The sequence below is a fragment of the Hyperoodon ampullatus genome, assembly GCF_949752795.1.
Source record: "Hyperoodon ampullatus genome assembly, chromosome: 5".
Lineage (NCBI taxonomy): Eukaryota > Metazoa > Chordata > Mammalia > Artiodactyla > Ziphiidae > Hyperoodon > Hyperoodon ampullatus.
Window position 1 is genome coordinate 8506616 of NC_136918.1, and position 12792 is coordinate 8519407.

A 12792-nucleotide genomic window follows, 5' to 3' on the forward strand; every position below is an offset into this window, starting at 1 on the left:
ATTGTTTTACTCTGGAAATATTAACTTCTTATCATATAGCATTAGGCAAATAACATTTTATATTGTTCCTAGGAATCAATCCCCAGTTTTAAAAAAATGTTTAACCTGTCCATCAAACATGAAAAGGCTGTCTTTTACTATATTTCTCCTCCCATACAGAACTATGGGTTTTTCGGCTGTGAAAATACCTAAATGAGTTTTAGCAACAGCTACTATTGCCAGTGTCTTAGTAACACAAATTACAAATATCTAGAGTTAATATTTCTTAACAGCAGCACTGTTGACAATTCGGTTGGGCAATTCTTGACTATGAGGGGCATTTTTGTCCACTGTAAAATGTACAGCAGCCCTGGCCTCTACTATTAGATGCCAGAAGCATGTTCCCAGTTTTTACAACTAAAAATGTCTCTAAATGTTGCCAAAAGTGCCCTGAGGAACAAAATTGCCTCTGATTAAGAACCTTTGGTCTAGGGGGAAAGACTTAATGGTACCTGATGTATAGTGGGCACTTAATTGCCATTGGAGAAAATATATGAATTATTTGAATATCTTATAAACAATATAGGCTTGTGGTTAGTAACCTGAGGAAAGTTACTTTAATTTAAAATGTACAAAAGTCTATAGTATATAAGGTCATAACAAAAGAGCTGCAACAAACAAAAGTTGCTATACTTAGAAATTGAGAATGTTTGGGGAAGATTTTTAATTTCTTGAGTCTTTAGTTCTGAATCACCCCAAACAAAATGTAGCATTGTTGTAAAATCCTAAAAATTTGTAAAGAAAAGTTATTTTTAAGTACATCTAAACTTAGCTTGAAGAAAGTACTGTATCTTATTTATCACAATTCTAACTTAATGAATCTAAATTAGCATGGTTAGATTTTAAAGATTGCATTCAGTTTCTGTAGCACGATTCACAGGTGACTGCCAGGAGTATATTTTGTTTGTAGTTTTTTATGTGTGCTTTTAAATTTCTTACAGGGACTCGTAAATGAAAGTGATCATTTAAAAAAATTAAAGCCAGTTGGATTTTTTTCATCTTGAATAATAGCGCAAGTTCAACCAAAAAAAAATTTTTTTTAAGCAACCATTGAATGTTTTTGAGGAGAAAGTCTCTCAAAAGAATAGGCAAAGAAAAAGCTGCCCTTTTATTCTCAGGACATTGTTGAAACAGTTTGTGGGACAGTGTAGGCAGACTTTTGTTGGCAAGATTATGATGTTCTGTCTTTTGTTTTGGGGTTGTTTTTCCATTTTTTAATGACCTAGGCTATGGCAGCATCTGATTTCTTTTTCCTGATACAATCGGAATGTGTATAGTTGGTCATGTCAGTGGAGAAAGTATTTAAGGGTGCCAGGAGTGTAGTCTGTTCCTGATCTGCTCTGAGTCACCCACTCACATTCTCATGCACTATCACTGTAGTACATCTCCTGTCTCACATTTACATAGGATATTTTGCCCTAATATATGAATTTTCTTTATTATTTACTAGTCTAGATATGTGCAGTGCTAGAAAGTACAAAAGCTTATGAAACCCAATTTCTCAATTAGTGGTGTTCTCACTAGTGACATTGATCACTGCTCCAGAAGAAAATAGTTTATAATTCTGAATCCTATACTATTTCCACAAAGTTTAGGAAAAATAACCTGAATAGGTCTGTAAACAGGCTGACCATATAATTTAGTGTCCAAAACTACAAAGTTTTCAAGGGTGAAAAGGAATACTTTGATTATGAGGGGACCAAAGTTGTAGACAAGGATGGCCCTGAGCAAATTGAGGCCTATATTTATCCTGCCTATAGTCCATCTTAATTATTATGTTTTCTTTCACCTTATATAAGTGGATTTACCTCATATTCCTTAACAATATAACAAATAAATAATAAATTTAATAATTACCATAAATAAATAATAAATATTTATCAAATAAGAAAATTAGTGCCCGCAGGCAAATATTAAGAAATGAAATATTCAAATAACTCTTTCACGCTCCATTAGTGGATGGTTGATCTGTGAGAACTGAAGAGGTAATAGGACATTTCTTTAGTTTCCTTGGATACTTGTTCTGTGTCACCCATATATAATTCAAAAGAAACTCTGTTCTTGTTCTTTCAGTTACCAAGATTTCTTCCAGCAAACTAGAAGTAAACATTCCACTGGAAAATCCCACAAGTGGAGGTTCTGGTGGGCAATCTACAGCCAGTCTTAGGAGAAAATGACTGTGCCCACAAACTCTACTTTAGATTATTCACTGGTGCCTCAGTGTCATCCTTATTGGAATGTACTTTGTTTTTGTTTTAAACCCTAAGCGGGACAACATAGAAAAGTATAAAGGAAAAAAAAAGGACTAAACAAATAAATAGTTCATTTATGGGGCAAAATAGGATTCCTCTCTAAGAACAGGAATTGTTTCTGAACTACTAATTTCCCTCTCCCATGAAGAGATGCCACATGTCAGGAATCTCTTGACCAGTTGAGGTAGCATATTCTTGAAGCTTAAATGCTTTTCACTGGGTAGTTTGCCATTGCTAGATTTGGGTACTTCAAATTTTCTGGACCACCACATTTCCACATTTTCCATGGGAAGTTTCTAAATGGTTATTAGATTTTCAGGCTATTCCAAAGAACCCAATTACACTTTAGTCATAACTGAAATACTAGCTCTCAGGGCTAAAGTCAATTATATATGATGAAAGTCAGCAAACTCTTCTGTAAAGGGCCAGTGAGTAAATACTGGCTTTGATGGCTGCATAAGGAGACTGCCACATATTTTTCTTTGTTTTTACAACCCTTTAAAAATTTAAAAACTGTTCTTGTGGGCCTCACAAAAACGGGTTGAATTTGGCCTGCTGAGCTATAGTTTGACAATTCCTGACCCACAGTATAGGTTCACAATCCTGTATCTGAAATCTTTGGGAACGGAAGTATTTCAGAATTCAGTTTTTCAAAGTTTTGAAAGATAATAGGTATATGCTATATATTATATAATACCCCCAGTGTGTCACACAGTAATGTTTATGTAGCACATTAGTGAATATTCACACTAAGTAGGATAAATACAGGCTGTAAGTAGCCTTTCACCAGTTCAGGTTAAGTTACTGTAAATGAGTTTACCGTAAATCAAAAGCAAACCAAAAAACTCTTGGTACTCAGAGCTTTTTAGATTGCAGAGTTGCAGTTAAGGAATTATGGGTTGAATTATTTCTACAGGGACATATATTCTGGGTTTTAAGTAACTTAACGATAAACTTTTAGAATACCTGTCATATGTAAATTAGGGACTTCCTCCACAATTAAATGTGTATTTTGCTTTATTCCTTAATACTGAAGAACTTCACGATACTATCTATCGGCGACACTGATAAACTGAATTTATGATGTACCTTGTCACAAAGTGTAATATTTGCCCCTTTTTCCCCGTTTAGTTCTTGGATGAAATTTCATCTACTGAAACTAGAGTGTCCAGTGGTACCAGTGAGCCTGTGCACCTGAAAGAAGGGTAATTTAATGAAATTAGATTTTAAAGTCATATTTCAGTATAGACGTTAAGTAAGTACAAAGAGCATGGGTCCAGGAGTGAGGAAATCTGGGCTTTATTCTGTGCTAAAACTGCCTAAGTAACATCAATCAGGTAAGTCACCCTCACTGTCCTATAAACTATACACCAGATGGGCATGACTTCTTGTCCATACAGTGCTATAGTTGTTTTGCAAATATAATGAGATTATGGGTGGTAGAGTAGTACTTTGAAAAAAGTAACAGCATTATTCAGTCGTCAAGTAGTGTTTTCATTGGAAGTTAAAGGGGAAAATTACTCACTTGGCCTTTTTAGTTCTGGATAGTACAGTTGTAAATATCAAATTATTTAAGGACTTTATTCCCTTTGTATGGCCAAAATAAATGCAGGAGTTATAGATGGCAAAGACATTTTCATAAACTTAATATAGTCTTTGACAGCTCTTCATGTCATTTAAAATTAAAGGATAATTCTTTGATTTGGATTAATTATTTTAATATTTGTAGCTAAATGTTTACTCTGTTGTTTTGGCAGTGAGATGTATAAAAGAGCTCAGGGAAGAACTCGGATTGGAAAAAAGAATTTCAAGAAACGGTGGTTCTGCTTAACAAGCAGAGAGCTCACCTACCACAAGCAGCCAGGTAGTTGTGTTTATGCTCTGTTGTGGGGCTTTTCCCGATTCCCACTGAAGATTTCTTTTTCTGCTGCTTAATGTGACTAGTGAACCTTTTTACTAATGTTACTGTAGTTCATGGTTTCTCACAGTGATGTACACACACTAAAAATGTAATAAATATTTGACAAGTAACACCATGTAAATTACACTTTTCTCTCTACGGTAGGTGTTCCTACCGTATGCTCTGTTTTCTAAAAATCCCTGGTGAATCCCTGTTTTTGTAATCAATCCATAAGGAACAACAGTTAGATATTTTGAAACTCAGAATTTTAACTTCCAGAGTCAAATTGGTAAGAATCAGTTTCTAGTAAATGAGAGTGTTTCAGTGGTTTGCCAAAAGTTGCCGCAGTCATACCATAGGCTGTGATTCCTATTCAGTTAAAAGATTCATTCTAGACTATTGCCAAGCTAACTCCAAGATGAAAATTCTAGTAATCTGCCCCCTGAAAAGGCACAAATTGGCTATCTATTCGGGTGCAGAGAGCCATCTTCCTACAGTGTGATTTGAGGGCTTCGGAGAGGCAAAGTTTGTCCCTCAGTGGACTGACATAATGCTTAAAATCTCTACCTTTTAAGTTTATTCCTTTGGGGGTAAAGCATTATCCATAGAAGGCCACTAGTTTCTGATACCTTAGCAAGAATTTAGTATCTAGATCATAGATCACATACAGTAAAATTCCTTCTGTTCAGAGTGATCAGGATCCAAAGTTGTTCACTTAACCAGAAAGGTCAGTTAAAGCAAGAATCACTTAAAAACAAACAAAAAGATGCATTCATACCTTAAATATTTATATGTTTGTTTAGCAGTCTTATGATAGCCAAGATCTTTTCTTTGAATATGGATCTATAGATTAGATTTCCCCTCTGTCTTTCTCGTGCAAACATAACCCTAATGCATCAGTTTTCAGGTTGATTTCTCTAAAGTGAAGCTAGAACTTAAATACTTGAAAAGTAGTCCAATTATAGAATCCTTTTAGAGTGTCATGATAGTCACCCTAAGTTTTTGCAGCTGTCTCACCCCCATATAAATCAACTTTATTTGTGTTGGTCTCCTTTTTTGAAAGGCTTTTCAGAGTGTTTGCCTGATTTTCAAATAAATGTATGCCTCTTGGTAGGTGGCACTTCTTTTGTCACTTTACATAATGTTTAAGTAAATTATAATTACACCATGAAAAAATGGCATAAATAGGTCTGGGAACAAACACAATGGACTTGGTAATCAAAACAGCCTAACCAATGGAAACAGAAGGGTACAAGCTTAATAGTTAGTACCCTAGCAGCCACAAGCATTCAGCATCCCATGAGCATCATTCAGTAAGTTCTACAGAGGAAATGGAGAGTCTTGGTTAATCTGACAAATCTGTTAGGTAAAGATCTGTTAAGAGAACTTCTGGTATAAATTCTGAAATGATAAAACAAACACCAGACATAAGATACTTTCAAGAGAATGTAGACTCAATTAAGCAGAGTGCTTCAGTGGAGAGTCTAGAAGAGTGAAGTGAAAAGAAATTTTTTTGTTTCATAATTCCTGAGGATCCTTAGCCAGAATGACTACATATGTCCACATATATTAGTAAGACATAAGAGGCCAAATGCACTATATTTTTAGGCACCCAGATAATTTGTTGTGGAATATAAGTATTCCAGTGACTAAGGATCAGTCGGCTACATACTTGCCCTCCAGACAGCGTTCTTTAAGCTAAGCATATTTTTAATGTTTTAGAAGTTACAGTTTATGTTGAATACTGTATAAATGCTCTCACATATATAGCACCATTTTTAAAATAGCTGGCATAATATGCTAATTATGTTTACATCAGCAGTACACTGAAATAAAGTTTAAGGTAAGTTAGTCATTCTCTGTGAATAAGTTGGCTATTTTCTCCCCATTTAAAGTATTTTCTAATCTAAACCAACATTCTAAAGTCTTCTTTGGCTTAAGGCTTTAGGAATCAGATGATAACTTTGGACCCTTTTCCTCTAGAAAAATTCATGAACAAATGTAGACACAAAATCTTGCATATAATTTCAGGGAGTTCATAGTCCCAGAGTCCATGCACAGTTCTCAAGAACTTCTGTTCTATCCAGTGATCTTATGTGGATAAAATTCTCTAGAATGATTAGACTGCTCTAAAGTATAAAATAGACACATTAGAAGTTACATTATTTTCAGACCTTAAGAAATTTAACATGTTGGAATGGCATTGGAGGAATGAGCTCTATTATATGAAGTTTCAAGATTATTTACCAAAGCCTACAGTTTTAAGCATCCATGCTTTTTTTTTAACTATTTTGTTGGATTTTTCCAAAATGTATTACATGCTTCCCTGCCTTCTAAAAAAGAGTTCATTGAACGTAAGTTAACATTTTCTAGATGGCTTGGGGCTGTCAGTGATAATATTAATTATTATATAGTACTCTGATTTAGTGATGTTTTCTGGGCTGCTTATGGGTGTGTGCAGCTGTTTACTTCCCAGCTACATGCCTTGGACTGCTGTGCTTTTTTGTGTTCCTGTGTTTGCTTTATACAGTTTTTCATTATCCCCTCTGTGTTCAGGCTGTCACCTTAAATTTCTTGTGCTGTCAATGAACAATAATGTAGCATCTCACTCCCACCTCTTATCCCCTACTTCCATTTTTTTACTGCTAATATACTATGAGTGAGGATGTAGGTACTGTGTTTGTTAAAATTATGCATAAGATTAAAAGGCCTTGATTGACGATTTCAGGACTTTCCTCTGTGAATAAAATACATAGGCTTTGGATTCTCTCTTTGGTTGTTCAGCAAATGTTTTGCTTACTTCCTGTTTCCTTGCAGTTTTTTGCATAGCTAAGACTGCTAGGTAATTAGTCTCTTATTACACTTTACGACTTTGGTGTCTGAAAGAGCGCCTCCCACATATTCTGTAACGTCACTTTAAATCATGGAGTCTTTCACTCTTTCCTCCTACTGAACGCTAGTATTCTGAATCAAGTATTTCTACCACTTAGAATCAAATAATAGTTTTCCAGTTTACTGGAAAAGTAATTAATAGAATTTTCTCAATTTTAAGGGTTTTTCTCAAATAAGTTATTAAATTTTGATGCCCACTTAGTAAGCAATCAATCTTCAATATCACTAAATTAACATGTGGCAAATGAATATCATAGGGCATTCAGTCAGCTATCAGTCATGATTACCTTGACAGTTTCTTATGGATCTGAGTGTGATTATGATTTTATATTGATACACTATAACGTGGTCATCTTCTACAAGTAAAAGTTCTCCTAGTTGTATGCTGGAATCAAATGAGTTATTGATGTTCCAGCCTTTTCCTATCTCATCCAGCCTCATCTTTTGCATTCTCCATATGTCACTTTGCCAGACTAACTCTTGAAGCTCCTTTCAGTTGTGCTCTTTTACATTCATGCTTTTGCATTTGCTCTATCTAGAAATCCCTTTCTTTCCTTCTTAACCTGTGTAATCTGTTGTCCTTTAACCCTCAGAACAAGTGTCAGCTCTTTATGGAAGTTGTTTTCATAAAGCTTCTGGCCACCTCAGTTGAGTATTCTCTTACTATGTTTCTTTAGCACATTAATGATAACTTGTGTCACACTGTGTGGTCATTACTTTTATCTATCTCTTGCCCTAGTTTTTTAAGATCCTCAGTGGTAAGGACCATGTTTTTACTACCTTCATTAAGGCATTTATTAAATTTTAATAAATGGTTTTCTTCAGAGGACACGATGTTTTCCAGATATGCTGTTATCTGAATACATTAAGAACCACTGCTCTGGGTTTCTAAAATTTCTGCCAAGCTTACTACTAATAGGTTATTTTTTTAAATAATAAGTTATTAACAGATTCATCTCTGAAACTCCATTTGTGTTCTCCAAACTTGATTAGATACTATCTACTTATGGATGACCTGTTATACACAGATACATACATACAGCCTACAGAACTTCCATATGATATCAGTGTTCTAGCTCATATAACCTGTGGACAATATAAAAGAAGTTTCCATGATGTTTTAAACACGCATCTCAATACATTTAGGTTGATTTGGTTTTTACCTGCTCATATTTTCATACACAGGGCTCTGCAGTATTTTTTTTCTTTAATAACTAAAGAACACCATTGATTTGTCTGTGCATTATATTCAACAGATATTTTATTGGGTGCCTGCTCTGTGCCAGATGTTGTTCCAAGCTCTGGAGAAAACAGTAGTGAACAAAACATACCAAAATCCTTACCCCCATGGATCTTATAGTTCAGTAGTGATCGACAGTAAACAAGCAAACAAAAGAATTTTATACTAGATGGGATGATTATAAATGAGATGAACAAAAATAAAGCAGGGAAGGGGAATAGAGAACTCAGGAGAGTTGCAATATTAAAAAGTCTAGTCAGGGAAGGCTTCACTGAGAAAGTGACATTTGAGCACAGACCTAAGGAGGGTGAGGGAGTGAGCTATGTGGATAAATTTGAGGTAGTAGTGACGCAGACATAGCTAACAGCAGCTGGTACAGAGGCCCTGAAACAGAAGTACACCTGGAGTATTCAGGAGACAAGAGAACGCTTTTGTGACTATAAAAAAAAAAAAAATGAATAAGGGGGTAATCACAGGAACTGAGATCAAAAAGACCATGGAGGAGCTAGATATTATAGGGCTTGTGGATCATTGAAAGAGTTTGAATAAGATGGCAGGGCACTGGAGAGTGATAAGCAAAGGAATGATATCATTTGAATTATGTTTTTTTTTTTTTTTTTTTTGCGGTATGCGGGCCTCTCACTGTTGTGGCCACTCCCGTTGCAGAGCACAGGCTCCGGACGCGCAGGCCCAGCGGCCATGGCTCACGGGCCCAGCCGCTCCGCGGCATGTGGGATCTTCCCAGACCGGGGCACGAACCCGTATCCCCTGCATCGGCAGGCGGACTCTCAACCACTGCGCCACCAGGGAAGCCCTGAATTATGTTTTGATAGGATTGATCTCCCTTGCCATGTAGAGTGCTGTGTGGAGATTAGACTGAAGGGGGCAAGGAGACCAAGTAAGAAGCTACTGCACTCATTCAGGGGAGACAAGATAATGGCTTGGACCTGTTAGTAGCAACGGAGGTTGTAAAAATAGATCACATCTTGGATCTATTTTAAAGATAGTATTCACCAGATTTGCTATAGGGTCGGATATCAAGAGTAAGAGAGGGCTTCCCTGGTGGCGCAGTGGTTGGGAGTCCGCCTGCCGATGCAGGGGACATGGGTTCGTGCCCCGGTCCGGGAGGATCCCACATGCCGCGGAGCGGCTGGGCCCGTGAGCCATGGCCACTGAGCCTGCGTGTCTGGAGCCTGTGCTCCGCAATGGGAGAGGCCACAACAGTGAGAGGCCCACGTACCACAAAAAAAAAAAAAAAAAAAAAAAAAAAAAAAAAAAAAAAAAAAAAAAAAGAGTAAGAGAAAGTCAAGGATAACTCCAGGGATTTGGGCTTACACAAGTAGACTGATGAAGTCGCCTTTTTAAAAATAGACATGGGAGTTCTGGTAATAGTAGAGAAGCTTGTACTAGACTAACTCTCTCATAGATAACAACTAAAAACTTTGGCCAGAATATATAAAACAACTCTCTGAAGAATTTGACCCTTGGAAGATGAGAACTATGCTGGGTGAGATTTATGTTTATGTGGCTTTTCCCCCTGAGAACACTCCCAATCTGTGCAGTATGAGGTGGCTAGAATTCAAACAGAAAGTCATAGTTTGCTTTTTTTTTTTTTTTTTTTTTTTTTGGCCACACCACATGGCGTGCGGGATCCTAGTTCCCCCACCAGGGATCAAACCCATGCCCCCTGCAGTGGAAGCATGGAATCCTAACCACTGGACCACCAGGGAATTCCCAGAAAGTCATAGTTTTATTGCCTTGAAATGGCAAAGGATAGAGTCCAAGGCTGCCAGAGAAGGCAGAAATTGAGGAGATTAAAAGGAGGAGCCTTCCAATCTGCTTTGAACTCCCCTGAAATCCTCAGCTGACTCGAACTGCTCATGCTAGGGGGAACTTCAGAGAGGCTAGTGAAAAGCAATAACTGAAAGATTAAAAAAGATGAGCAGAGATCTCAGCTTCTTTCCTCCTCAGAGACAGAGTTTGGTATTTTAGAAGGCGGTGGTTCAGAAGTAAAGACTATGCCCTAGGATTAAGAATAAACAAAGTATCGTATAAACAGAGTAGAAAACCAAGTCTCAGAGTGATCAGCTAATGATGTAACTTTTCGAGGGAAGATAACTGAATCCAGAGTCTCTACAATGTATTATTCTTAGTGTCCAGTATACAGTGAAATATTAACAAGTTTGAGAAGAAACAGGAAAATACAACACTAGTCAAGAGAAAAAGCACTTAACAGACACAGACCCCTATGTGGTCTACATGTTGGAATTATCAGATATGCACTTTAAAGCTGTTATAAATATTTCAAGGGTTTAATGGAAAAGATAGTCATCATGATTAAAGAGATGGGGAATTCCAGCAAAAGAAAAAAATAGAAACTATAAAAAGGAATCAAATGGAAATCTGGAATTGAAAAGTACAACATTGTAAATGAAAAGTTTATTGGATGGGCTTAACAACGGTTTGGAGATGTCAGAAGAAAGATTCAGTGGACTTGAAGACAGATCAATGAGAATTATCCACTCAACACAGAAAAAATATTGGGAAAAATGAACAGAACCTTAGTGAGTTGTGGGACAGTATCAGGCAGTCTAACATATGCATGATTGGTATCCTAGAAGCAGAACAGAGAAAGAGGCAGAAAAAAATACTAGAAAAAATAATGGCCTGAAATTTCCCAGATTTGGCGAAAAACATTATATTACAGATCTAAGATCAGTGAACACCAAGCATAGTAAATACAAAGAAGACTACACTTAGACATATAATAATCAAACCAGAGATAAAGAGAGGAATCTCAAAAGCAGAGGAACAAAAGACAGATTACATACAGGAGAACAATACAAGTGACAGCTAACTTCTAACAAAAAGCAACCAAAGCCAAAAGACAGCGGAATGATGTCTTTCAAGTGCTGAAGGAAAAAAGCTCTCTACTTAGAACTCTAGTGAAAATTTCCTTCAAAAATGAAAATAATCCTTTAGGTAAGTTGTTAAGTAGACTTGCACTATATGAAATGCTAAAGGAAATTCTTCAGGCTGAAGTGACATAACACCTGATGGAAACTTAGATCTACAGGAAGGAATGAAGAGCACTGAAAATGGTAAATATGTACATAAATGTAATCATGTCTGTCTGAATTTTTTTAAAAACAGCTGTTTAATGCAGAATTTATAACACTGCATTATAGCATTTATAACATTTAGATGTAGAATATATGACAATAGTAGCACAAAGGAAGGGGGTGGAGTAAATTATTGCAAGGATCATCTATTTTATGTGAAGTGACACAAGAATAGTTTTAAGTAGATTGTAATGAGTTAAGGCTGTATATATTAATCTCTAGAAGAAAACTTTAAAGAAAAAAAGTATAACCCATCTCCTCTCCCCTGCACAAAAAATAAATTTAACAGGAGGGGAAGAACAGAGGAGCAAAAACCGGATGGGACAAATAGAAAACAAATAGCAAAATGATAGGTTAAGCCCAACTGTAACAAGTAATTAGAATAAATGTAACATCATATCTGAGATCTGGAGCAAAGCAAGGATTATGCACTTCAATCAGTTCTCTTCAGCATCGTATTGGAGGTTGTAAACAATGCAGTAAGACCCCTCCCCCCCAAAGGAGAAAAGGACATATGGAGTTACGTAAAAAATCCTAAGGAATCTTCACAACAACTGTTGGAACTGATAAGTGAATTTAGCAAGATCTTGGGATACATGATTTGTATATACAGATCAGTTGTATTTGTATAAACTGGCATCAAAATGTTAGAAGATGAAATTTAAAAAATAATACCATTTACAGTAGCAACCCCCCCCTTCAAAAACACCCACTTAAAATACTTAGGATCATTTTTTTAAAAATAAGTATAAGACTTTAAAGAAAATTATAAAACATTGCTGAGATAAAATAAAGGAGATGCAAATAAAAGGAGACATACATCATGTTCGTGGATTTTAAGGTTCAATATTTTTTAAGAAGTCACTTCTCAAATTCATCTTGATTTTAACACAATCCCACTCCAAATCCCGAGTTTTTTTGGGTAAAAATTGACAAGTTGATTCTAAAATTGATGTCAATGGGAAAATAAAGGACTTAACATGGCTGAGCCAATGTTGAAAAAGTAGAACAAAGTTGGAGGACTAAGACTTACTAAGACTACTAATTACTAAGTAATTCAAGTCTGAAATTTTGGCATAAGAGCTAGAGAGATCAGTGAACAGACAAGAGTCCAGAAAGACACACGCTCATATATATGGTCAATTCAGTTTTGACAAAAGTGTCAAGACAATTCAATTGGGAAAGGAAAGTCTTTTCAACAGATGGTGCTGGAACAACTGGATAAACGAAGAGAAAACGAACTTCACCTTACCTCATACTATACACAAAATTTAATTCAAGATAAGAGGATCATAGGCCTCAGTGAAAACATAAGAGAATATCTTTGCAACTGTAGAGTATGCAGGG

At 36.1% G+C, this 12792-nt stretch overlaps 1 protein-coding gene across 3 annotated transcripts in view; it reads left to right on the forward strand.

The window, feature by feature from the left end:
* RASA2 (RAS p21 protein activator 2) overlaps nucleotides 1-12792 on the forward strand; it is a gene marked incomplete at its 5' end in the record, with an annotated part of 109507 nt that overhangs the window by 85137 nt on the left and 11578 nt on the right. The window contains 2 exons of one of the 3 annotated variants that reach the window (XM_079704496.1): nucleotides 3423-3496; nucleotides 4049-4161. In XM_079704496.1, the coding sequence (XP_079560622.1) occupies nucleotides 3423-3496; nucleotides 4049-4161 (187 nt within the window). The remainder of the gene's footprint in view (nucleotides 1-3422; nucleotides 3497-4048; nucleotides 4162-12792) is intronic. The other 2 variants (XM_079704495.1, XM_079704497.1) reach the window with 2 other exon arrangements.